The sequence below is a fragment of the Harpia harpyja genome, chromosome 2, assembly GCF_026419915.1.
Source record: "Harpia harpyja isolate bHarHar1 chromosome 2, bHarHar1 primary haplotype, whole genome shotgun sequence".
NCBI classification, from domain to species: Eukaryota; Metazoa; Chordata; class Aves; order Accipitriformes; family Accipitridae; genus Harpia; species Harpia harpyja.
This window is the reverse complement of record NC_068941.1, coordinates 62,939,848-62,966,238: the sequence shown is the minus strand read 5'-3', so window position 1 is coordinate 62,966,238 and position 26,391 is coordinate 62,939,848. Positions and strand designations below refer to the sequence as shown.

At 41.3% G+C, this 26,391-nt stretch overlaps 1 protein-coding gene across 6 annotated transcripts in view; it reads right to left on the bottom strand.

Annotated features, from left to right (window-relative positions):
* The window catches only part of ATP8A1 (ATPase phospholipid transporting 8A1), a 130,303-nt gene extending 104,892 nt beyond the window's left edge, over positions 1 to 25,411 (bottom strand). For 2 of the 6 annotated variants that reach the window (XM_052780155.1, XM_052780158.1), the window contains exons 1-5: positions 25,179 to 25,410; positions 13,075 to 13,189; positions 11,116 to 11,215; positions 7,322 to 7,420; positions 3,029 to 3,074 (exon numbers count right to left, since the gene is read on the bottom strand). In XM_052780155.1, coding sequence (XP_052636115.1) covers positions 3,029 to 3,074; positions 7,322 to 7,420; positions 11,116 to 11,215; positions 13,075 to 13,189; positions 25,179 to 25,227 — 409 coding nt within the window. In that variant the 5' untranslated portion in view covers positions 25,228 to 25,410. Of the gene's footprint in view, positions 1 to 3,028; positions 3,075 to 7,321; positions 7,421 to 11,115; positions 11,216 to 13,074; positions 13,190 to 22,582; positions 22,769 to 23,852; positions 24,019 to 25,178 lie in introns of those variants that run through there. The other 4 variants (XM_052780157.1, XM_052780156.1, XM_052780159.1 and 1 more) reach the window with 4 other exon arrangements.
* Positions 25,412 to 26,391: the final 980 nt, after the last annotated feature.

The following is a 26,391-nucleotide window of genomic DNA, read 5'->3' as shown; positions in this document are numbered from 1 at the left end:
ATAGCAAATAGAGCAGTTTCCCTTTCAGACAGTAAGCAAGATATTTTAATGACTGTCTCACCAATCAGTTGATCGTTGCACAAAGTCTATTTTGACAAACCATTTCCCTTCACTGGGAAAACTACAGACCCAGAGTGAGGACTGGTTGTAATACTGTCCTAAGGAACCCAAGACATTCAGTAATTGTGCCACCAACTACCTGCTTCCATCCCCTTGTGTCAGCAGTAGTTTGTGGGGCCATGGTATCAACCAGATGAGAGAACTGATGAGAATTAAAAATACACCTTGCATTAATCCAGATGACTAAGTTTTACAAATAGCTATAGTGGAATAACTGACAGTGGAGTTCTGCAGGTCTGAAATGAAATGTAAATAAGCTGCCAGAGGTGGCCAGGGGCTTAAGTGCTGGCTGCAGAAGCACTTGCACTGCTGAAATACATCCTAGGGCTGTTTCACTTGCAGCCAAGCTGACCTAACATAGCACTGCCACTGCGAAGGGAAGGTCCTGTTCTGCCCTCACCCCATGCAAAGGTGTGTGCCCTCACTGCTTAATGCATGCTGCCTCTGGTATTTATTGGACCCTTTGATGAGCCAGTTTAACCCACTAAATGGAAGGAAACCGTCACCTTTTCTTTCTGGATTTGTTTCCTGCTGGTTTAGCTGGTTAAAATCAGCTCACAAATGGATGAGTCAGACTCATGAAAACATGCTGAAACACCTGAAATCTCAAGAGTACTCTAACCCTAGCTTGATCCAATAAGCTTTTAAGCACAATTAACGTACACTGACATTCAATTCAATCAATTTCCTCATGGGAACAGAAAAAGAAGCAGTGTTGCTATACACGTTATTATATAATGGTTAGAGAATTTGTGCCATGAAGTCTTCTGCAGCCTGACTTTCACACATGTATCTCTCATTTTTCAGCTGTCTCTAACAACGAATTTTCAAAAGCATGCTCCATCTGCCCTACAGAAGACTACTTCACCACACTGCAGAAAAGCACATTTCATCATGTCAGAATGTCTGACTGTGTCCTGCTGTGTATGTATGCAGCCTGAGGTAACAAAAGCCATCCCTAATGCAGCTTAATAAATCAAACTCCTCTGCAAGAGGTTTTTTTATAGTAATGGAAATTTAGAAAGTTAATTACTTAAGGTTAACTGAGATACAGATGGTCTTTAGGGAACAGACAGATGAAGGGAAACCCATATACAGAATCTATACATGCACATGTCATTTCATTAACAATTTTGTATGTTTAAAGGACAACCAAAGGTGGAGGTGGATATATAATGTACCAGGCACATCACTACTTTTCAGGGTTACAGAACTGCTGAATACATGAAAACAGAGTAAGAGAGTACCATACTGATTAACTCTTTAATTATTGACAATAGACTATATTTCACAATACATTTAAGTATTGCTTTGACAGTACACTAGGATCAATGTTGTACTTATGTGAATACTGCATTAGCTTAAGAAGCTTATTTCTCAGTGCTAGCAATATTTTACATATCCTCATTACACTTTCAACTTCCAAGATGCTCTTTTGCATGCATGGAACATTCAGGAATTTTAGGAACAGTCACCAAAGAGCCTAATGAGAGGTAAGCAAGGAGAAGAGGCAGGAAAGACAGTAAAACAAGTCTTTTATTAATTTAAAATATTGTACAGTCCAGACAAAAAAAATTTAAAAGGCACTTCAACATTCACTGCTACCTAAAACTTGGTTCCAATCTCAAAAGCTATGAATGCTTGATGAAAGAATTCTGGATGTCTACATTAAGCTTTCCTTTGTTTTTTATGTATAAATAAGAGGTTATCTGTTTCTCCAGGCCTCTTCTCTGGGGATTTCTACTCCCAGTGCTTTCAGTCAATAGATTTGTCTCCCTGTCCTAATCTCTCCATACCTCCTATTGAGCTACATGCTCAGTAGTTTCATAAGCTATTTCCCCCCCACCCCCCATAAATTTTACTGTAAACTTTAAGATTTATGTACAATTTAGGTAGGCTTTAAAATTTATGTTTTTAAATTAGAGACCTTTCCAGTGGTTAGCAGTGCTCAACAATTCTGATTTTCTTTAGTCAATGACTACATCCCTCCCTAAAAACCTGAAGGTTATGTTTGTTATCTATTTAAATAAGATTCATGCAAGATTCTCCTCGTTGTGGTATTTTTCATATTTTGGCAATTAAATTCACAGGACACTCATTCCTCCTCCTGTTTACAAAAACAAGATCAGCTTTTGATAGAGAGGCCTACCTCAGATAACACGAAAAGTTAAAGAGCAGCAGCGCAGGAACTTATACTTGGACTTCCTACCTGACAGGCGTGTTTAGGACGTATTAGCTAATATCTCCCTCACTTTCTGAGCTAAAATAATCATCTGATTTAATACTACTTCTCTTCTTTATCAGAATCTTTAAAAAAAAAAAAAAATCACATTCCAAAGTTTTGGTTTGGGTACAGTGGCTAAATATCTCATTATCTCTAATCAAACCATTAAATTGATTTCATATTTAAAAACAACACACAGAGAACAAAAGCAAAAAACCCCATCCATCTTTATCCACAGTTTTGAAGCAGCATAGAAAATTCCATTTTATGACTCTTCCTTCCAATTCTAGAGTTTTCCAAAACTGAATTATTCAAGATTTGCTGGTTGAATAAAATTATAATTTATGTACTTAGAAATGCACAGACTTTTCATCATAATCTAGGCCCACTAAATATAGTGGTGATTATAGTCTTTTAACTGCTACAGCATCACCTGTGTTAAATGAGTAAATTTTAAAGTTTCTTAGGAACCTCAAACTTAATCTAGAACATATTCCATTTTGTGGGGCTAATGTGACTGCAAATTGTTATTTCAACTGTTTACATTCCAAATTTTGAAGTAATCTGCATAAGCAATTTCCCACTCAATTACCTATCAGCAGTTCAGATTACATTACTACCATTTGCAAAAAATTCAAACAACCCTCCCAAACCTCAATTAATAGACTTTAAAAAATTTCCTACCTTGAGTTTGTTTCTTGTTCACCGCATTATCAGCTTTATGCCTTTTCTAAATTAAAAACGCACAGTAGTTAAAGACTTCTGTTGACATGATAAAGCTTTCACACTTAAGATAAAAAACACATGTATTACACCCTCCCACTCAGCAATTCAGTAAACCAATTTAAAAAACATTTTAAATAGGACTGTGGATTACTTGCATAGTTATGATCATCAGGAAAGGCACACCAGTTCCAGGCTAATCATGTTGTACTAAAATGTCCTCTCATGTGGGCAATCGCTATCTGAACAAGTTCCTTATATAACAAAAGTGGTCTATTTGTGTACCATAACTTTGCCCTTTTCTGCAACTGGGAAATGATTCTACCAGAGCAAAGATCATGGAACCATTCTTCATACCAGTGTCTCATAAAGATCTGAAGTCAAGCAATGACTGTGTAAACATATGACTTCACTTCCACATAAATGCCTGCACACTTCAGCAACAGTAAAAGACAAAGGACAGACAAACAAAAATCCACACCCCCCCCTCCACCCTCAACAGCCCATGATGTGTCTCAGTTTTAATATAGCTGTGAGAAACCTTTTCATAGAAATCTTTTGATGCAGCTACTAAACACCAGCATTTTCAAGGTATAATCAAACTCAGCTACAAAAAGCTTAGGAGACTACCAGTTTAAACACAGTATTTAAGAGTAATGAACTTAGTTCTTCCTGAGCAGGAATATAATTTGGAAAATTAATTTAAATAGAATTAACTAGTTTAGGTAAGGTTTTTGAATAGAGCTGCAGAATTCATGCCTTTGAAATACAGTCAGAAGCAATCTTGTAAATTGGAAGAAAAATAAGTCAAGCTACTTAAGAGATGTATTTCTAATAAAATGCTGGTATGACTGAGCTAGCACCTCTTAAAAGGCCACCTTATGACTTTGCAAAGAGTAAGTTAAGGTGTGGTGGGTTTTTTTTTTTTTACTAGATTTTCACGCAGTATCAGCAGATTCTCCTTTCAAAAAGATGGCTGATTTCACAGATAAATAACCTTCAATCAATGGAAAGGTAAAATAACGTGACCAAAGCAGGTGTTTATTTGCCCACAAGAAGAGTCTCCCCCAGCTTGAAAGGTAACAATTTGATGTCAGTTGCTTTCTGAGCTATGCTGGGTGAAAATCATTGGAAACAGCTGAATCTAGCACTGCATGTCACAAATTTTGCAAGCACTCCTGAAGCAAATATGGAAAACGCGTGCTGTTAATGAATAATGTCTTCTGCTTCTGGGATTTCACTCCAGAAAAGGAAGCATTTGGTTCTTGAGCTGAAAGCATTATTTTCATAAGTGTATTTATTGATACTGATATATAAGGTTCCCAACCATAAGCCAATTAATCTTGCTTTAATATTAGATGAAGACAACCATTCCTGGAGACCTTAGATATCTCACTGTGTAAAGAAACGAAGATACAATGAAAACTAAAGGTTAAAGGAAAACACACTGAATATTTTACTATGCATCAAGTGGTCAGCTTTCACAGGAAAAAAAGTACAGCTGTCAGAGTCAGCCAAATATTCCTGCATGATATAACCAGAGGCAACATTAAATTTCATACCTGTTTGACTACAAAAACAAAGCAAATTGTTTCATTTGGACTACAGTCTGTAAAACTCAGCTGTGCAAGTGAGAAATTCATGAAGTTACCATCAGCTGTGTATATTTATACACATACACACACATATATATATACACACAGAGCCTTTAAATTAGTAGCTAAATTCTCACAGTCAGCTCCTTCATCTGTCTCAGTTTCAACCAAGTACAGCAGAAATTAACTACATGTTGAGGCAATGTAAACTTAACAGAAAGAATAATAGTATTTAATTTGCATCTAGGTACCTCTGTAGTATTTGGTAATGAGAACTTTATTGTTTTAGCTGATATATGCAAAAAACCCTTAACCTCCCCCCCCCCCAAACTGTACACTTTAAGTTGCAAAGAGCAAATGGTAGAAACAAATGACATAAAAGAAAAACGAGTGGATGAGGTAATTTTAAAAAGGACACTTTGTACAGTAGCAGCAGCCTCAGTTTTATATTTGCCTAGACACTGACAGATGGTGTAAGTCTGTAAGCATTAACAGCAGAATGGTTAAAAATATCTGAAAGAACATGAATTGCTTTTGTTTATGTAAAGAGAAAGCAACAAAAGACACTTAAGGAGAAGCTAACTATTGGGCAGAAAATACTAGAAATGCAAAACAGAACAAAAACATTTAACGGAAACGTCATTGTCTCTTGCAGGACCACTGAACTCTGTGGCCCAGGAGTTCATACAACCCAGGGGGACAATATAACTTGCCTACTATCCATTCACAGAGGTAACTGAGGAGAAGATTGACTTGACTGTGTCAGCAGGAAAGGCAGCATGCGCCCAGCCACCCTCCATTTCAGAGTTTTGCAGCTCACCACTCTTCCTCATGATCAAGTTTCTGCACATACATTGCAATTCTGCTTAAACACAGTAAATCTGATGCTCCCAGGAAGCCTAGTATTTGTGTGCAGGGAAAGACTATACTACCTGCAACCCTTTCCAAAAATCAAGAGAACAGCCCACAGTATAAAAAAAAAAAATGGGAACACTACTCCAGTGGACAAGGCACTCTGCCATATTATGATGTATGTAAGCGCTTGCCCTCCACATAACGTATCTGCAGAACGAAAACAGAACTTCTTAGAAATTCTTAGCATCTACAGTGATTTGGTAAATCATCAAGACTAATTCCTTAGGTACAGAAGTCATCAACTAATGACTCAACTATGGTATGCAAATTAGAGAGACCTGTTCTACCATACACCTTCAGTGAAGAGCTGGCAGGAAGGTACTCAGGAAACCCCAACATCTTTTGTATGAAGTGAAACAGAGCCTGAAATTCCTTTCCCTACCCACAAAATACGAGAAGTCAGGATGGACACTTCTAAGTCATAGAAATATCCCAGCTCTTTTAAAGTTTTCATTCAGTGCAAGAAGAAAGCAAAACAACCACTACCACAAACACTGACTGGAGAGAGCCAAGGAAAACTTGGCATAGGTGGGGGCACCTGGCTAACAAGGACAAGCATTCCAAGTCTGTCCCTGGCTATCAGGCATCAGCAGATCACACTTAGCACCAAGACGTGAAAGACTAACAGTAAATTGCACTGGGCTGGAGCAATGGGAAAAACTGAAAAAGGCCTATTCCCCTTGCTGTCTACAAAACCATGCAAAGCCACAACAGTGAAACCAAGGATTTTATACATGTGACTTTAGAAATAAAGAGATGCATCAGATGCATGGACCTGGCTTTGACAGCTGGGGAAAATCCATTTTTAAAACTTAAAAAATGGCACATTAGTGACCTATACTCATTCTTCTAAAATAAATTAAACCAAATAGATTACTATTCTCAACATACTAGAAGTGTCACATTATAACTCCAGCAGCAAGTTAAAAGACACTTTTTAGAAAAGTCCAGGAATTTAGTCGTGAAACAAAAATCCATCCAGTTTCAAGTATGGAGGACAAGTGAAGATGCTTGAGACTATGCAGCCTCCTAGATCCTCAACTCTGAGCTCCTGAGGGCTTATCTATTTTTTTAAAGGCACCTCAAATAAAGATGTAAAAATAAAAAGAATCCTGGGAAGATTTTTTTTTAATCCTACCTTCCGCATGGACTGGACTAAAGCCGGAAGTTCTCACAATTTTTCTATAAAATGATAGTCTAGTATCTCATTCACAGATTGAACTTAAATCCAGCTCACAAGTATAATTAGTGGGAGTAAAGGACTCTGCTCCTGCAGGAAGAAAATAAAAATATTTTTCTAACCAAGTAAGTATTTAAAGGTTATTTGGTTTTAAAATAGATTCCACCTGAAATGAATTTAGTAGCTTCCAATCTTCTTTTAGCAGAGCCCTTGTTTGAGAAAATTGGCAATATTCTGGACTTGACTGCATTCTGTGGAGTCTTTGGTTCCAGTTCACACTTAAAAAATATGCTTGTCCTTCATTAATGAGAAGTGTTTGACTAGAAACAATCTACATAATAAACACCACAGTCACTGTTTTACCATGTTATTATAACTTGTATATATAGTAAACACACTTTCAAATCATAACACCGTATTCTAAAGAAGTAAGTAGCTTTAGAAGCTTTCAGAAGTATCACAAGGCAAGAATGGTTCAACACAGAATTATTAAACAAAATTTTTGTAATATCATCTATGAAAAATTTGAAAGCTATTTACAAAATATTGCTATTAAATACTTACAATATCCTCTATTATCTCCTTCACTGCAGCTACAGCTAAAATAAATAAGAGAGGGACCAATGTTGTGTAACGGCCTGTTGGTGATACGTCTGGTATTTGCTATTAAAAAAAGAGAAAGAGAAAAAAATTTGTTTCTATTGCTGGTTGAAAGATATTTCTAATACAAGAAGCAGTACTTTCTGTGCAAATACAGACAAGGCAACTGGATTCACTTTTTAGACATAGTGCTGATTATTTCCCAGAAAGTGTTATTGTCTTCAATACAAAAAGAGCTGACACAATAAAACGACATTTGCATTTTAAATCGCATAGCAGTCAGTGGAGTTACTTTCAGAGATTTTAGTGTCTGGAGAATATTCACCTTCCTTTCCTGTGTTTCAAATTAAATTAAAATACGTATTTATAAAATACAATTAATTTTCTCAGTTTAGATTTTTGTTAGCGCGGACACAAGTCCAAAGTATTTTCACTTCCTTACAGTTTTAATCTCTAAGAGATATTTTGTATCATACTAGTTATTAATTGACAAATTTCAAATAGCTGCTTTCTGCCAGACTATTGTAAGACACCCATTTTTGCTAAGCAGGTATGGGCATAGATGATGCAAGCATATGTGTATGTAAAGTAAATGCTGAGAAAATGCAGCTGTTTATGCGATATACATGGATGACTACCCACAATTATCTTTATATTGACTAGAGTTGTTAACAGCAACATTGATAGGCGAGAGGATTGCTGCCTTAATAGACTTTTAATAGGCAATGCAGCCCATATGACTACAATGAGATCTTTGCAAGAAAAGAGTACACTAATAAGTGATGCATCAATGTGGTTAGCAGACATCCTCAATTCATCATAAAACGTTTTGAAAAACAGCCGATGCTACTTAAGAATTACATACATTTCTTTTTGCTATCACCACGTGCATCTGAAAGAAAACAGGATGTTATATGTACGTATGCTATGTTTCTTGGAGTAAGACCAATACACATCTATTTTCCAGGTTACTCTAGACCACATTTTTCAAGCAACTACATGGAAACCAGGCAGAAAGCTACTGTTGGGCAAGTGCCTATGTGTTGGCTACAAGGGAAAGGGATCTATGACTTCACCAGCTACTCTTACCCTTTCATTCCTCCCTACATGTATGCTCAAACTCCCCCATTCCGATTACACATTATTTTCCAGGCAAAACATGAAAGCAAAAGGGGCACTGGCCTGTACCCTGGTTCCACTACCCCGTATTTCTTACTCCTGCCACTGTGGTCTCACTGACAGCCTGACAGAAGATGGTGGACTTGTAAGCCCTAACATTCCACTTCCTCCACCCCAAACACCCACCTGCCAGGCTCCCACCCAGTTATGCCAAGCCTCAAACAGCTTCTGAAACCTCACAGTCTGTCACTAGCTTGACGTGCACAGTGGCACCACAAGAAGTGCTGCTGGACCACTGGACTAGTCCAAGATGCCAGGTGGGGTCAAAAGGCTGTTTATTTAGAAGCCAGAGGTTTGCAGGCAGATGACCTAATGAAACTGTGAACTTCAGATTTTTTTATCCCTATGAAACAGTGTAAGCTACCTGTGCAGATATATCCTAAGAAACTGCTCCAAGCACTTATAGTGAAAGCAAAGAAATCTAAATAAGTACAGACAAATCAACTTTCACTTGCTGAAACATCTGAAGTGAGGGAGGAAAAAGTAGACATGGTAGTATACGTGCCATTATTTTAGTAATTTTTGTTTGGTATGTCAATTCCTAACACAATGATCTCTACAACAGACAAATCAACACATTCTAAAACATGCACTAGAGTGGTTTTATCATATATGGTTAAGAATACAGAACTAGCCAATGGTAATTATCACTGCACCTGCCCACAGTTCAATTTTCATTCATCATCAGCTACTGCATTCATAGAATAGTGTATTGGTTTTGTGTGGCAAGGTTTTGGTAGCGGGTGGGGTTACAGGGGTGGCTTCTGTAAGAAGCTGCTGGAAGCTTCCCCTGTGTTCGACAGAGCCCATACCAGCCGGCTCTAAGACAGACCCGCCGCCGGCCAAGGCCGAGCCAATCAGCGATAGTGGTAACGCCTCTGTGATAACATTTTTAAGAAGGAAAAAAAGTTGGGACGGAGGTATTCGGCAGCCGGAGAGAGGAGTGAGAACATGTAAGAGAAACAACCCTGCGGACACCAAGGTCAGTGAAGAAGGAGGGGGAGGAGATGCTCCAGGCGCCGGAGCAGAGATTCCCCTGCAGCCCGTGGTGAAGACCATGGTGAGGCAGGCTGTCCCCCTGCAGTCCATGGAGGTCCACAGTGGAGCAGATATCCACCTGCAGCCCGTGGAGGACCCCACGCCGGAGCAGGTGGGTTCCCGAAGGAGGCTGTGACCCCGTGGGAACCCCGCGCTGGAGCAGGTTCCTGGCAGGACCTGCGGATCTGTGGAGAGAGGAGCCCACGGAGCAGGTTTTCTGGCAGGACTTGTGACCCCGTGGGGGGCTCACGCTGGAGCAGTCTGTGCCTGAAGGACTGCACACCGTGGAAAGGACCCATGCTGGAGCAGTTCGTGAAGAACTGCAGCCCGTGGGAAGGACCCACGTTGGAGAAGTTCGTGGAGGACTGTCTCCCGTGGGTGGGACCCCACGCTGGAGCAGGGGAAGAGTGTGATGAGTCCTCCCCCTGAGGGGGATGAAGCGGCAGAAAATAACGTGTGATGAACTGACCGTAAACCCCATCCCCGTCCCCCTGTGCCGCTGGGGGGGGGGGGTGGTAGAGAATCCGGGAGTGAAGTTGTGCCCGGGAAGAAGGGAGGGGTGGAGGGAAGGTGTTCTGAGATTTGGTTTTATTTCTCATTACCCTACTCTGGTTGATTTGTAACAAATCAAGTTAATTTTTCCCCAAACTGAGTCTGTTTTGCCCGTGACGGTAATTGGTGAGTGATCTCTCCTATCCTTATCTCGACCCACAAGCTCTTTGTTATATTTTTCTCTCCCCTGTCCAGTTGAGAAGGAGGGGGAGTGATAGAACAGCTCTGGTGGGCACCTGGCATCCAGCCAGGGTTAACCCATCACAAATAGTATACAAAAACTATCAACTACTGCAAAATTAAAATATTCTGATATATCTGCAAAACATTATGTACTTCTTCAAAAAAGTCTCAGTAAGCTGGGTCAGGGATAGCCCTTTACAAACATACTGAATGAAGCTACAGTGGTGGTATCAAAAAGACTGTGTGTTTTCTTCCTAACCAGCACAGTTAACTAGCTGGGATATGTGAGATAGCTGCTACAGTACTGGACTCCCCTGCTGTTTTTCTTCATCTAGGCTCAGCTTCAATCCTTATCAGCTACACTCCAAGAATAAATAATCACTTCTCCTCAGCTGCAATTCCTACCCCTCAAAACAGACTACAGGATTGAAGTTCATAAGGTTCAGGTTTTTAGGCAGTACCCTCCATTATGAGAAATGCCAACCACAGGTAACATTTTTCTGTGTATGCCAGATATTTTTAAACAGGATTTTCCTGCCACAGCAGCCTTTTCACCTGACAGTATTTCAGCTATACTTAACCTGTTTTACAGAAAAACCTGTGTGCGTATCGTGTTATCTCCAAGGCGTAAAAAAACCCCCAAACCCAAACATTTAAAGGTACGTTTACCCAATTCAGCTATTCTGCGAGGCTAACAAGCTCAGAAAGAACGGTACACCAACCTCAGTATCTCTGAAAAACACTGCCTACGGTATAAATGCTTTCTCAACAAGTTTCAAACATTAGCATCTTATTGTTGATCTTACCTGAAGCAACGCAATAAAAAGAAAAAATGCATTAGCAGCTCTTCTGAACTGGGAATAAAGGAACCTTGGCAGGAATGTGATTATGTTGTACTTTGCAGTGCTGAGAGAAAGAGACAAAAACACGTGCTATTATTACAGTACGAAAAAACTCTTCAAATATATTCCTTCCCTCTCAGTTACACAAGTTTTCAAATAGAACCTTTGTGATTTCTGTGCTAGCAAACAGATTTGTTTTGGCTAAAAGAGAAACTGGAAGACTACTACAGAGACAGCTGGGCAGGCATCCATGAACCGGCTAACCCAGGGAAGTGCCCGCCACCCACAGAAACTGTCACCAGCTTCCATGTTGAGGCAAGAAGTTCCCTTGTCACCTCTGCCTGCTCTGTAGGAACCAGCCAAGCCCTACTGCCACGCAGTTACAGGCAATGAGGAGAGGAAAAAAAATAAAGAGAAGGTAGCAGGCAAGCAGTTACACCACCACCATTGAGGGAGCAGGTGAGGCAGGCCCCAGGCCCGCAGCTCTTGGGCCCAGAGAAGTACCCTGCCCTGCAAGCCATGGCGTACACTGGGCAGGTAACACTGCACAGCGGCTCCAGTTCAGACAAAATTCCTGGGGAAGGAGGTGTAATAAGCATAACGAGGAGGGTGCTAAATCAGGACTGAGGAGCTGCGGAGCTTCTGCACTGGCTATGAGTTTACACGATACACTAACAACAGGATCAACTTAATTTAAATGGTGCATTTAAGAAATGATGAAAATTATAAAATTCTATTAAAAGATAAAAAAGCTATACCCTTCACTGAATGGAAAGGTCACTTTTTTTTTTTTTTAAAGTGATAAATGTTGGATATTAAGTGTAGTTTTGCTAGGCTGGAAGAACAGAATACAGTTTATCCTCGTGTAATGATCTCTGCTAAGCCATCATCATGAAATGTTTGAACAGCCAGCTCTTTGTCAGCCTTACATTTATTTAAGAACAGACTGCTACCATCTAAGGTCCTGAAACAGTAACAGTGAAAATAATCATGCCAAAAACTTAGAAGCTAAAGACTCGGGAGCATATTTTAACCCCTTTTAAAGTTAGTAATATTTAATTTAACTTTGCATAAATCAGTCAATTTAAAGGTGGAATGAATATATCCTGCAAAAACCTCAGCACTGTGAGGAAACAAAGGGAAGGTCAGAAAAGGCAAGTTACGTACACAAACAAAAACCATTACAAAGTAATCTCAAGTCCATGAAAACTCCTACCGTGTTATTCTCAATGCCTGTAAGATTTCTGGATATATCAAAGGTACCTTCAGAAAAACACACCTACTTGGGACAGGGCTATCTTTGCCATTTGAATTTTAACAACAGAACTGAGGATGTTTTCAGATCTAAATATACATTATTTATGAGTATACAGTGTATCACTTAAAATTCAATAAAAGCTAACAAAACCCCCACACCATAAATCACCAGAGTCCTAGAGCCTGAACTCAAAATTCAAAACTAGTTTCATAAGCAACCACAGCATCTTTGCAGCTGGTTGACTGAAAAAGACAGCTTCCAAAGCACAAACAATGCCATGCTCAAGAGAAGTACATCTACATTGGCATCCAGCTACCAGATGCCAGAAATATGTTCAAAGACGATAGATGAACTGAACTTCAACTGAACTGAAAGGTGAAGAACAAATACATGCTCCAGGGATATGCTGATGGTGCAACTGTGAAGGCAACCCTTTCACCATCCAGACCTTTCTCACCCTGTTGTTAAAAATTTGTAAGGTCAGGTTTGTAAATGAAACAGCTCTGCTGCTCTCGTTGGTCCGCTTCATTCCCTACTCCAGAGTCTGAGACTGTAACTAGTGGTCAGAGGAAATGGCAGAAGTGGAATAAACAGAGTCTTTCCTTCATTTTTGCCATGCAACATTCTAAAATTCAATATGTATTAACACCACCACTAGTTAATACCTGACATGATTATTGCAGAATTTGGTTAGCTGGGGCTGATTGATGAATATAGTTCTCAGTTCCTCTTGATCAGCTAGAGAAGTTTTCTCTGAAACATCATCTGTCTTCTCATAGCCTGTAAAAACACAGCATGATTTTCCATATAAATAGATTTATATGCGCAAGATTCAAGACACTTCATGACAAAAAAAGACATATATTATGAATGTGAAAATGCATTTGCACTTCTCACAATAACAAGTATTGTTCATTTAAAACCAAAAAAGTTTCAGCCTTTTAAATAATTTTGATTAGATATGAGGATAAAAGGTATCTAGTCAATATGCTTTGTATACCTGATAATGAATAATAACTGTAAAATCTGCTGAATTCATGAGTACACTTAAATAGCTTGTGCCACTTCATAGCAATATGAACTATCGTCTCTTGATGCATTTGAATCCAGAAGTGAGCATACAAAACACCAACAGCAAAAAAACCCAAACCAGAACAAAACAAAGGTTAATTTTTCCAACTCTCTCAGCTGAGTGATCTTGCAATAAAAACCTGCAAAATTCTGGAAATTACTTCTGGTACTGAGGCAAATATTTTAAAAGAAAGACACCAAGAGAAATAAATGAACACTACCATAAGAAAAAAGTAAGAAGTTCAAGAATATACCAGTAGTACCAGTTAATTCTGGGCAACATGCAACGGAAAATGTAGTTATCTGACAAATAAGCATTACATGCTCAGAAGATCTCTATATTATACCGAGATCATTCAGCAGATCAGTTTCAAGTTTTGCCTGTAAAAGTTAACATCGGTCATTGCTGAATTTACAGGAAAGTCAAATATTTAAAGGGATATTTACTACAACCTTTATACAATTCATTTTATACTAAGTCTGTTTTCCTGCACTGTATCTGCCCCATATACACATAACACACTTTCCCCTTTGTGCTTCTTTTAAACACACACACTCCCCCCCGACAGCAGTGTAACAATTAGGAGTTTGCAAAAGAACACATAAATAACTAAATTTCTCATAAAAATTTCATGAAAATTTAACCATTAGTCTCAATGGTACTAAAACAGTTTACCAAGAGGATGTCTAAACAATGACATTAAATACAAAAAGCATGTGTGTAGTATAGCTGCCTTAAATCAAAATTACTAACTCTATTTGTTTGCACAAATCACCTGTTCTGAGAAATACTCATAGAAAATTCATTGTCACCATTAAAACTAAGCAAACACAGGAAACTGATGTAAGCTACCCTACAGTGAGATCAATTATATTCTTCCAGTCCTCAGGACCACCCCCCAGACCACCATGGCCTTTCAAAGATAACCAAGAGTGGCCTAACAGTGAGACCGGCCAGCTGCCTCTGCATTCATGAATGCATCTGATGAGATCCCACAGACTCATGTATTCCCAGTTTGTTTAAGCGTTCCTTAACCCGGTCCTCTTCCACTGAGGTAAGCCTTTCTCACTCCAGACCTTCCCACTGGCATCAGGAACCTGTGGTTCCTGAAGGCTGATCTTATCAGTAGAGATCAAAGTGGAGAAGGCTCCAAGTACTGCACCCACTTCTGTGTCCTTTGTCTCCAGGTTCCCCTCCCCATTTGGCATCGGGCCCACATTTTCCAGAGTCATCTTCTTCCTGCTGTTACATCTGGAGGAGAAGAAGGGTTTCTACAAATCCCTCATCAGATTGAACCCCAGGTGGGCTTTCGTTTTGCTAATGCCATCCCTCTGTACTCCTCTCCAGTCACCTGTCCTCACTTCTAGCTCTCTTATGTTCCCTTTTTACATTTGAATTTTGTCAGGGGCTCCTTGTTCATCCGTGCAGCTCCCCTGCCACCTTCACTGGATTTCTTGCTCACCGAGATGGACCAGTAATCTTGAGCTGGGAGGAGGTGATCCTTGGAAAGCAAGACCACTATGCATTTGTTGGTTAATGCGATACCATTCCTTCACCTGCTACAAGTTTTCTGCATGACACTAGCCAGATTATTCCCAGAGAAGTGATATCAGTATATTCTTCATTTTGTGTGGGCTTAACTTGAAATGGTATTATTAGACTTACGGACATTCTCAGCACCTGCCTCCACTAGTCAGTGAAAGCTGAGCTTCTCATATATTCTTCTATAAGCTATGAGGAATCTTGTACCAACCTGCATCATAACTTTCATCTGTAAAAGGGGATACCAATGTATTCTTCTCTCTTAAGACTTTTCACTAATGTTTTGTCAATCACTCAGCCATTACAATGATGACCAACAGGCCTAAGCAATCTATTCAGGCTGGAGCTTGTAAAGTAAATACAGGTATGGCATAAATCAAACACCAAAAAGTTTTAAACAGTAACAACAATCTGTGTGTGTATAGCTGCTTGTTAAATAAGCACTGTTCATTCTGTATGCCAAATGAGAAAGATACATAGAAAAAAATTATGTTAGAATGCAACTGAATTCATCATAAAGTATATGCATGTCAAGGGTAATTAAGGCTGTATATGAAAACTTAAAGCTTATTTCTAGCATGTTCTATAAATCCTCACAAACAGGTTATGCAAAATCCAAGTCATCCTCCAGTCCACTCCCCATGACATAGCTTCTTACCTATTATATCCAGAACATGTATTTCAGACACTACCTTGCAAGGTCAAGTCTCCACACATTGTGCAAAGACTCAGCAGAAACTTGTAATTTCATGCTATTTCCCGTTCAGAATTCACAGATTCCATTACTACACAGGAAATCCCCACTACTACATTCATCCACTGCAATGTCTTTATTTCCTTCCTTCCAACTCCCCCAATGAAAGGTACATATCCAACACACTTCTATTCAAATTTCAGTATATATCTCAAGAAGACCCTTCAGAAGAAGGGCAGCCATCCTAACAGACTGGGCCCACCTGAACAAGTGTTCACACAATAGTCCTTGACTCAAGGAATCACACAGGCACGCGTGGCAGACTAAGCATGCCATTTCCTATTCTTGTCATTACCTCTCCTTGGAGTGACAACCATTGCACAACTGGCTATGCACGACCTCCAGCTCACAACTCCATAAACATGTATCCCTATAACACAACTGGATATAGGCACATCTTCAAGATGACTGGGTTTTCAGCCAAGCTGCAGGTGCACATCCAATCATTTATACCTGACTAAGCCCAAATCCATCACATGGTGAGCACACCTTCATTCCAGGTATAGGACATTTACTTTCCAGTTGCTCGATGAAGGAGCAAACATGAAATATGGCTCCTGTGATGGACTTGGATGGAAAAGTTGGAAACTATTGTGTGAAAACAGCCTAAGTTCAGGAAATAAGGAAAGAGTTTGCATATTTGTGGAATGTACTACTTTAATTTTAAAGCATTAATTTTAAAACTCATGCCAGTATAAGCCTTGAATACTGACAGTGATAGTGTTAAAGCAAATGTTAGCAGGCATTAAACACTATATATTACCTGTTTGTTAAAAACACTACCAAACTATAGACATTTATTTTCATTTATCAGTATTATGGTATTTATTTGTTCTCCTTTAATCAAAATGACAGCAAAAAGGTGCTGAGAAGCTTCATAAACATTCACCGCCTTACTTCCTACTACCATGAATTTGCTTTTCAAGGGAAAATTGAGAAATGTGATCTTAGGAGTTAAGTTCTGAGCCTCACACATAGCCCTCGCTACTCTGCAGCTTCAGTAAAACCAGCTCTCCCGCCCTAGGTGCATTATACTACCCTGAAAGCTTTAAAGGTTACACATGCCCCATCACCTCCCTGCCTAAATTTTAGAATACATTCACTTAGAGTTCACAGACTAGACTGATACACAAAGCTCAGTATCAAGGAGATACAATTTTTCTTTCGTGTTTGTGTGTGTTTGTCTACATGTGTATATACATAAAATATCTAAAAGCTTATACATTACTGAAGTTATTATGTTGTCTCAAAGGGTAAACGTGCTTAACTTAAATGACTAAAATGTTTTCCAAGCAACAAGAGACATAAAATGTTCTTTGAAATGCTCTACTTACATGTAAGATTATCAATAAGAATGTCAAAAAAAAAAAAAAAAAAGACATGGAATTCCAATTCAACATTTGATACAGAGCTTCTACATCCTACCCTCCCACAATGCCATTTCTTTAAATATCCATGTACCACCCTTTGCAACAATACCATTATATCTTGCTTGGATTACCTACCCAAGAACTTCAGCCAAGAGTCAGCAAACCTGATTTTCAGCTCCTCTGCAGCTATGTATCTATCCTGCTTAGCTAATAGATGCCCAATGCCTGGCCAGAAATTGGGCACACTCTTCTTGCCAGGTAGCTGCTGATTTTCAGAGCTGCCTGAGGTCAAAGAGAACTAACTCTTTGCTACGCAGCTGCAACGCAAGCCAAAGCTCAGGCACTGCTTCTGGGCTCTCAGCATGCCAAATGTCTTCAAAGGACACTATATCACTCTGGCCTACATGCTGGGCAAACCTACCCTGCAACAGTTTTTTTTGTTTTGTTTTTTAAAGTCTATATATTATGGTTTGTAAGTGAAATTTTCCACCTATTTGTCAGATATAGGACTGTACGTTCATAAGTATCACTTTGAGTGTGACTGGGAGTTTCCCCACATGATGCATTTACTAGAATTGCAACTAAAAATTATCTCTCATGTTCCCAGGGTTTGTTTGTATTCTTCATCTTCAGAAAACTACCATAAAGCATTTCCAATTTCTGCCATGTCTCACCCACACTCATCTAGCATAAACAGATTAAATCATCAAAAGCCTTATTTAATTGTATTCATTCTTTCAAACAAGACCTGCAAGGAAATCTTCAATTTATTTTACTTACATAAGGTGAGTAAAGAATTTGACAACAACTGGTTGGTACTCAAATGGCCCAAAATAATGTCAGGAACTAAAATTAAAAAGGGATAAGCTTTTCAACAAGGAAGGATGTTAAAAGCTGAGGTGGTTTATACATTCATTTGAAATGCCTACCAATCTACAACCAAGAGGACAGAAGTCAAGACTGCAGATTTGTCCCACTATTACAATCCCTGATGCAATGTGGCACCTTACAGGAAATCACATCTAAGATTTCAACTATTCACTTTCAGATATGAAGTAGGACATCTATCAAACTACAGTTGCAAACCTGAGCCTAACTGCATTACATCACCCCCTGACTCTTATGAGCTACAACTCTATGAAATTTTAAAAACCAGAACTATAAGCTAGAGCTTAACTGCTGACTAACCTAAGAAAAGGTCTCACATATCAGTGCAGCAGGTCTACATAAAAGTTCACCACTTCGCAAAAAAGAAACTACTAAGTGCTGTATTTCTTCCTCCAGAAGAGCAAGGATCCATTGGCATCAAACCAATTCATATGAACTCAGCCTATTAAATAAGCAGAGGCTGGCCTGTCACAAAAATATTGCCTGCAAGTAATTACAGGAACAATAAAAGCATACCTATACTTAAGAATGGAAGGGAAATTTCACCAGATCATCTCTTGGTGAAAGTAGCTTTTTTTGACAAAGGTGTGTTTGAAAAGATGCATTTAAGACACAGCAAAAATTAAAAAGAGTTGGTTGCCCTTCTGTAATCCATTAGAAGGTTCCAAGACAACAGAAGAACGTTGACCCAAACGTTCAGAAAGTTGACGAAGAAAAAAAATAAAAACCCCTGAAGTACAGAATCCAGACAGGAAGGATAAAAAAAACCACAACACATGCACAGACAATAGCAAAGCATCAGCTGTTACTCTCATTCTTCGTGCTGTTTTTTCATAATGAAATTTTGTAAGAACTTCAAATGAAGCAATCATTCTACTCGCCTTTAAAAACAAAAAAAAAGTGTAGTTTTTGCTGTATTACAGGTATTAAACTAATGTCCACCTAACTCACTTCTTGTTCATCACACTTAAGCTATCAGAAAAGCATTATTCCGGGGTTTAAAATTAAAAGTAGCATCACTCTTTTTAGCCTAAAGGCCACAACAATTTAAGGTCACAACAAATTCTGAAGTGCCTCTTAGTAATAATTTTGAAGTCTTATATCTAGCAAGAGTAAAACAGCAATTATCACATTTCAGACAGGAACTGTGATGCTGTACTAGTAAAACCTGACATTCAGAAAGAAGAATTAATATATTCCAAAACTTTTCTTCCTCTGCTGTGGCTTGCAATATTGCTGATATTTAACCAGAGATGAGGTCGTATTTAACCACAGCTGAATTATCAAACAGATTCTATGACATACATTCTTACATGCCCCACTGACAGAAAAGCATCTGACTTTTTTAAAGTTTTAAGTCAGAAATTACTGGAAATTACTGATGGATGAGCACAAAACACCACAAATTTCATTCAGAGTCACCCAATAAATAACTGAGGTTTTGGTTCAGGATTTCCTTTAATCTGTTCAAAATTAAAAAATGGAAGTATAATTATATGAAAGAGTGGGAAAAGGCAAGACAAAATTGGAAACAGAGTTTCTGTGAATTCTGAGAATATGGAGACTGGGTAGTTACTTCCCAGGGTACAAGCTGTACCTGAAAAAACCCTCATAGCAAAATGTGTATTTTGCATAGAATACATGTTTTCAGTTTTGCCAGCAAAAATAACATCTTCAACAACAACAAAGCCCAAATAAATAAATAACCAATGAAACAAAGAAACAAAGCCCCTAAACAACAAACTTGAGTGTTCTCCCTCAAGAGACCCACTGAAGACCGTATTTTGCTTCCAAGAATAAGTTTGGAAGAAGCAACTGTTCCAACCCACCATATTTGCAGGGATTCTTCCTAAAGCAGTTTTGATAATAAAGTTTCTAAATTAGTAAAACAACAACAGTAAATTCTAAAGAGTAAACACTGTCCAAATATTTTCCATATATTCAATTTTTCCTTTAGGTAGGTAGTTTAGCAGTTTCAGCTTTCATTCCTTAAAACAGTCTCATTTTCATTACAAGAAATGGGCAAGGGTAAATACAGATACACTATATTATGGAAAGAAAGGGAGGGAAAGACAACCCTCACTCAAATCACCAGAAGGATTTTAATTCACTTCCCTTAATCATTAAAAATTCCTTTTTAATTCTCAAAGTACAGCATTCAAAAGCTTTGAAAGTTGGTGCTGGAGCCAAGAATGCCTTGTATGAGTAAGTCTGCTAGCTCATATTCCTGAAGAATGCAGCACTGTTCAAAGAGGGTATCATTTTGAAAAAGAAGGTGCCTTCAGTTATTTGTCATAATGCCATGATAGACCTTCAATAACAGAATGGGCACTGGGAACCTGACCCATCAGACTGTTCTTCTGAGGAGTCGGAGCACAGAAGGGAATTGGAATGACCTGCTCGAACCTGCTGATAACGCTCAGGTGGCCAAGCCTGTGCTAGAACTAGACAGTTTTTTTCCAGTTGTGATGTACTGAGATCTCAACATAGCCTGCAAAACAGACCCGTCAGAAAAAAAAAACCAGACACAAGTAATTATAATGAGCACTACATCTGGTACAATGCTATATAGTCCTACAGTCCATGAGCAGAAACACCTAAGGATATATTACAAGGCATTACAAAAACAGATGGTCTTCAGCAGACCATCTGATGACTACTATGGAATTTCTAAATACTTTCCCTCTTCATATGAAAGTCATAGAATCATTGAATAGTTTGGGTTGGAAGGGACCTTTGAAGGTCATCTAGTCCAACCCCCCTGCAATCAGCAGGGACATCTTCAACTAGATCAGGTTGCTAAGAGCCCCAGCCACCCTGACCTTGAATGTTTCCAGCAATGGGGCATCTACCACCTCTCTGGGCAACCTGTTCCAGTGTTTCATCACCCTCATTGTAAAAAATTTCTTCCTTATATCTAGTCTGAATCTACCCTCTTTTAGTTTAAAACCATTACCCCTTGTCCTATCGCATCAGGCCCTGCTAAAAAGTTTGTCCCCATCTTTCTTATAAGCCCCCTTTAAGTACTGAAAGGCTGCTATAAGGTCTCCCCGGAGCCTTCTCTTCTCCAGGCTGAACAACCCCAACTCTCTCAGCCTTTCTTCATAGGAGATGTGTTCCATCCCTCTGATCATTTTTGTGGTCCTCCTCTGGACCCACTCGAACAGGTCCATGTCTCTCCTGTGCTGACGACCCCAGAGCTGAACACAGTACTCCAGGTGGGGTCTCACCAGAGCAGAGTAGAGGGGCAGAATCACCTCCCTCGACCTGCTAGCCACACTTCTTTTGATGCAGCCCAGGATACAGTTGGCCTTCTGGGCTGCAAACTTACATTGCCAGCTCATGTCCAGCTTTTCATCCACTAGTACCCCCAAGCCCTTCTCCACAGGGCTGCTCTCAATCTCTTCATCCCCCAGCCTGTACTGATACCAGGGGTTGCCCCAACCTGTGTGCAGGAGCTTGCACTTGGCCTTGTTGAACCTCATGAGTTTCACATGAGCCCACTTCTCAAGCTTGTCCAGGTCCCTCTGGATGGCATCCCATCCCTCAGGCACATCAACCGCACCACTCAGCTTGGTGCCATCTGCAAACTTGCTGAGGGTGCACTTGATCCCACTGTCTCTCTCACTGATGAAGATATTAAAGTCATCTCATCTTGCACAAGTTCAGCTTCACCTAGTTTTCATATAGGCATTTATCTCCACTAATATAAAGAACTAGTTATTACCTACGGTTGTTGGTAGACAGCACCATGGCACCTCAAATTTCTACCTTTTCTCAATGACCTTATATTGTTCACTGAACTCCACCTATACATGGAGGAAAAGCATTAATGTTTCAATCTTCAGGAGAATCCTACTAAGAACTGCCAACAACTCCACTCTCCCAGAGTCTCTCAAAAGAAATAAAATGCTTTGAATTATTCCATTTCATAATTTTTAATGGATGCATATATTAACTGTGTAGTTATATATAGCTAAAACAACCACAGTTAATTACTGTATTTAATAAGGCTAGATGTAAACTACACCACTCAAAGATTTCCCATGTGTTTTGCAACTGCAGAATACATGATACTGATGCTATTTCCACAGCACCAGTTGTCTGAAGCCCAGGTATGATTCTGAATTCAGGTTACTGGTGGTGAAAACAGATGCAGAGATTGCCTAAAGCATTTAGGAGGGCCAGAACCTCCATGCCACGAGCAAGACTTACTGGTACACATACTACTTTAGAACTCCTCTTTCCTATGCTTACGGTGAACTGCAGGTGTTCTTTGCAATAGGGATAATAGGCACAAAAATCTATTTTAAAAAGATTCTAAGCATGCCTGGTTATCTTTTGTCAGCCATGAAGAGCACAAGAACCTGCACAGGTTTGGAAGAAGGCCACAAAAACAGCTCCTTTTTAATCAAATTCCTTTCTCTATGGAGGTAGCATGTTGTCTTACAGATGTTAAAACACCTACAATTTTTATTTTGTAGTAATTTACAGACTGTAGTGTCAATTATTCTGTGTGACTGTCGACCAACTCTTGGAAATTATACCTGTGTGCATTGTTCTGACAGTTCTGATTTAGTTTGTTTCATCTGAGCACAACAGTTGATTTTCTCTAACAACAGTATTATTATCTCTTCATGTCAGAGCTTAGTTCTGAGATGATGTCAAGGCAGTCCAGGCCAATAAGGTAGCTCATGATCCACGGAAAAGGTCTCTGAAGCAGAAGTTAGTTACTGCAGTGACAGGAAAGAAAAATGAGGTTTTAACCCCAAAGATACAATAAACAAACAAACAAACAAAAAAAACCCCAAACAGAATAAGGGAAGCTTGTTCCCACAAGTCTTAGGCTACTCTGAGGAGTGGTCCATGCCATAACGGCACTTATGGAAGCTGCTGTTTGTGATTACGGTATTATCAGAGACTTCCAAAGAACACACAGGGACCCTGCCAATAACAAGAATTTCCTACTTTGCACTGTAGGTAAGACTTTGGTGGAGGTCTCAGAAGGCAGCCTTATCATCACTTTGCACAGCGCTTATCTAAGGGACTCCTGTGATGGCCAGAGCTAGGGTTTTACAGTTCCTTTATGTCACTGTCAAATGCTAAGGATGAGACCCACACTGCAGAACTCTAGAGTTCTCTTTTTTAGAAAATAGTAACATTTAATTATGAAGAACTGTTTAGAAATGCCAGCCACACAGTCCAAGTATGTGGACTAACTAAATTGGAAGCCATTTATCTCAAAAAGTAAAAAAGAAATAAGAGACTCATTGACATGGATTTCATTGTGAATGAACTGAGTATAAATAAATTGAACTGAAAATAAATAAAACTAGCAAGCATCACATTAATCTAAGAGTAAGAAGACAGTATCAGTTTTTAAATTATTTTTCTTTGCATAATCATATATATAGTATAGTATGAGTCAATAATGCCACTGCTATGATGAAAAACTGTCATTTTCCAAACGTTAAGTTCCTTTAAAGAAGTTTCGTAACTATTTTCAGTCCTAAAGAAAGTGTTTTTGAGAAACCTCTTAAACCCTGTAGTCAACTGTTTTACAGTCATCCAACCTTGAATACTATTCAAATAAGCTAGACTTTTTTTTCCCTTTTACTGAATCTGCACAACTTAGCTACACATTTACCTTTAGGGAACACCACATTTGTTCATTTAATAACAGTTAACATTCCTGTAATTAGATAACTTTAAAGAGAGCATAAATATTCCCAATTTATTTGTGCTAAGCTTGCAGTAAAAACCAACTGTCTGGAAAAGAACTGAAATTAAGCAGTGAAAATTTGGACATTTATGTACCTACTAATCACTGTGGGTATAGCAGCACGGTTGCTCTGGTTGTAAACACATTTCAAAAGTGGAAGGATGTACTTTCTTCCTTTCTTCTTAAAAAGATCCATTCTTCTATTTCTTGGCCAGCTAACATTTTGTAGGTAGAGGCAGAGCCAGACCTCCTACAAACCTACTTTTGGGGGAAGAAGGCATGTAACATGGGAGAAACAGAAAAGAACAACCTACTTCGAATCTATCTTTCTTCATGCTCTTCCTAGCCAAAAATAAAATAAAATTAAAAAAAAATTAAAAATCCTTTTTTTGGGAGAAGGAAGGAAAATACAGGGAGAAAGTTTCTACCTCCCTACGTAGCCAAACAAAGCCAAAAAATAATCAACCTGATGTAAGGGTGAAGTGCGAAAACTTTCAGTCAAAGGCATAAAACCTGCATACCTGCCTCAGGAAGTATGCGTCATTATGGTGACACTGCTGTCATTACCTACAGCAACTGAAAATCATAAGCTGTCCCAACAGACTGCTGCTTTGGTATCAGTGGTTTCAGATGTCACTTTTGCATGCAATAAATATTACATTAAGACAATTTCACTGCAGTGATTCTTTTCAGAAGGCAGTTCTTGACACGTTGTTATCCGAAGGCTAAGCAATCCTAACCCTTAGTTAGGCACGAAATATCAGCACAGGCTGAAGCTTTCAGGCACGTTCCCTGTATCAGAAACGTTCATTTCCGATGATCACTGTACACTTACATGCTACATACAACGGAGGCACGCCGACTTACTCCTAGGTCGAATATCCCAGGACAAATATCCCAGGCCATGCCACATCCCAGGCCACCGCTGCCTCTCCCCCCCCTCGGGGCCGGCGGGCCGTGCGGCCAGACACACCGGCAAAAAGAAAACAACCGCTCGCCCTGAAACGCTGCCATCGCTGACGCGCAAACCGCTGCCCGCGGGCTCACCGCCCCCGGCAGACAATGGACAGCCATAAATACGAGACCGACCCGGGAACACCACCACCACCAGCAACGCTCACGCCCCGGCGCTGAGGCCGATGCGCGGCCGCGGCAAGCTCCCGCAGCCCGGGTGCGGGGGGGGGAGTGGGGAAGCACGGCGCGACCGGAGGCCGCGGTGAGGGGCGGCGCGGCGGGCGGCGTTGCGGCAGCCGGCGCGACACCGGCTCCCGCCGCCGCCGCCTCCTCCTCCTCCTCCTCCTCCTCCTGGCCCGGCGGCGCAGACCCCGCCGCGGCTCCACGCCGGAGGGTCGCGGAGCGCCGGCCGGGCTCCCCCGTCCGTCCCTGCGGGCGGGGAGAGGCGGGCGCCGGGCGGCACTTACCCTCTGCGCGGGAGCGGATCTCGGACACCGTTTTCTGCACCGCCGGCATCGCCGCCGGGCCGGGGGCGGTGGCGGGGCCGCCTCCGCCCGCGCGCCCTGCACCTGCCGCACGCCGGAGCGCGCCCCGCGCCGCAGCGAGGCCCCGGGGCGAGGGCGGCGGGTCCCGGCGGCGGCTCCTGCGGCAGGCTCGCGCCCCGGCTGCGCCTCCCTCCGCTCGCGCCGCCGCTCCTAACTGACAGCCGCGGCGCCAGCGCTCCGCGCTCGCCTGCCCCCTCCGGAACCTACCAACTCTGCCTCCCCCCCCCACCCCGCCTCCTCGACCCGCGGCGTCCCGCCGCCATCTCCCGCCCCCCTGGGGCTCAGGCTTGCCGGGCGCTGCGCCCAGCCGGGCACCGGCGCTACGGGCGGTTTACGTCTCGCTTCTGGAAAGAGCGATGGGTTCCCGATGTGCCCCCCACCCCGTGACGCGAGGGGAATGGAACACGCCGAGCCCTGGGCCGCTGCCCGGCACTAGGGGCGGGCGGGGGGAGCCCTGGGGAAGGCCGGTCGCTGTCCCCGGCCGCCGGGGCCGGTAGGGGCTCCTGTCCGGGACGGCGGAGCTCAGCCGCGGCGGGGGGGCCGGGCGGGGCGAGGTGGGCTGCTGGAGGCTGCTGGCGACCCTCGGGCGGCGGTACGCTTGTCGGGGCGGTGCAGCCCGGCGGCCTGGGCAGAGGAGGTCGGGGGGGGGGGTGTGGAGAGCAGCAGGGCCGCGGCGGGGCGGGGGGAGCCTTCAGGGCTGCTCAGCCTTGTTTTTCTGCAGAGGGGACTCCTTCCGTCCTTTGGTCTCTTAGTCAGCTTAGCCAGGCGTAAACGAAGCGAAGGGCGCGGTGGGGGGCGGGAGGCGTTCGTCCGGAGAGGGAATTTGAAACGTTGCTCGAAAGCCCTCATTCGGGGGGTAGAGGGTTGGTGCCGCTCTCTGTTTGACAGGCATCTGTCAAACTCTCGCCCAGCTTTTTATTTTTAATCTCTCATAAACCACAGTGCCGCAGTTTGACAGCCCTGAGTCAGTGTGAATCCAAGCGCTCCTCCTGTGTGGGCTGGTGGAAAGGAGGTCCCAGCTGCAGATGCCTCGGGCTGAAGCAGCAATTTTAGTTCTCGACTGTTAACGTGACACTTGGGTGACTGCAACAGGCTGAGCAGTGTGTCTCTGGCGTGTTGTCCCTATGTCTCGCTA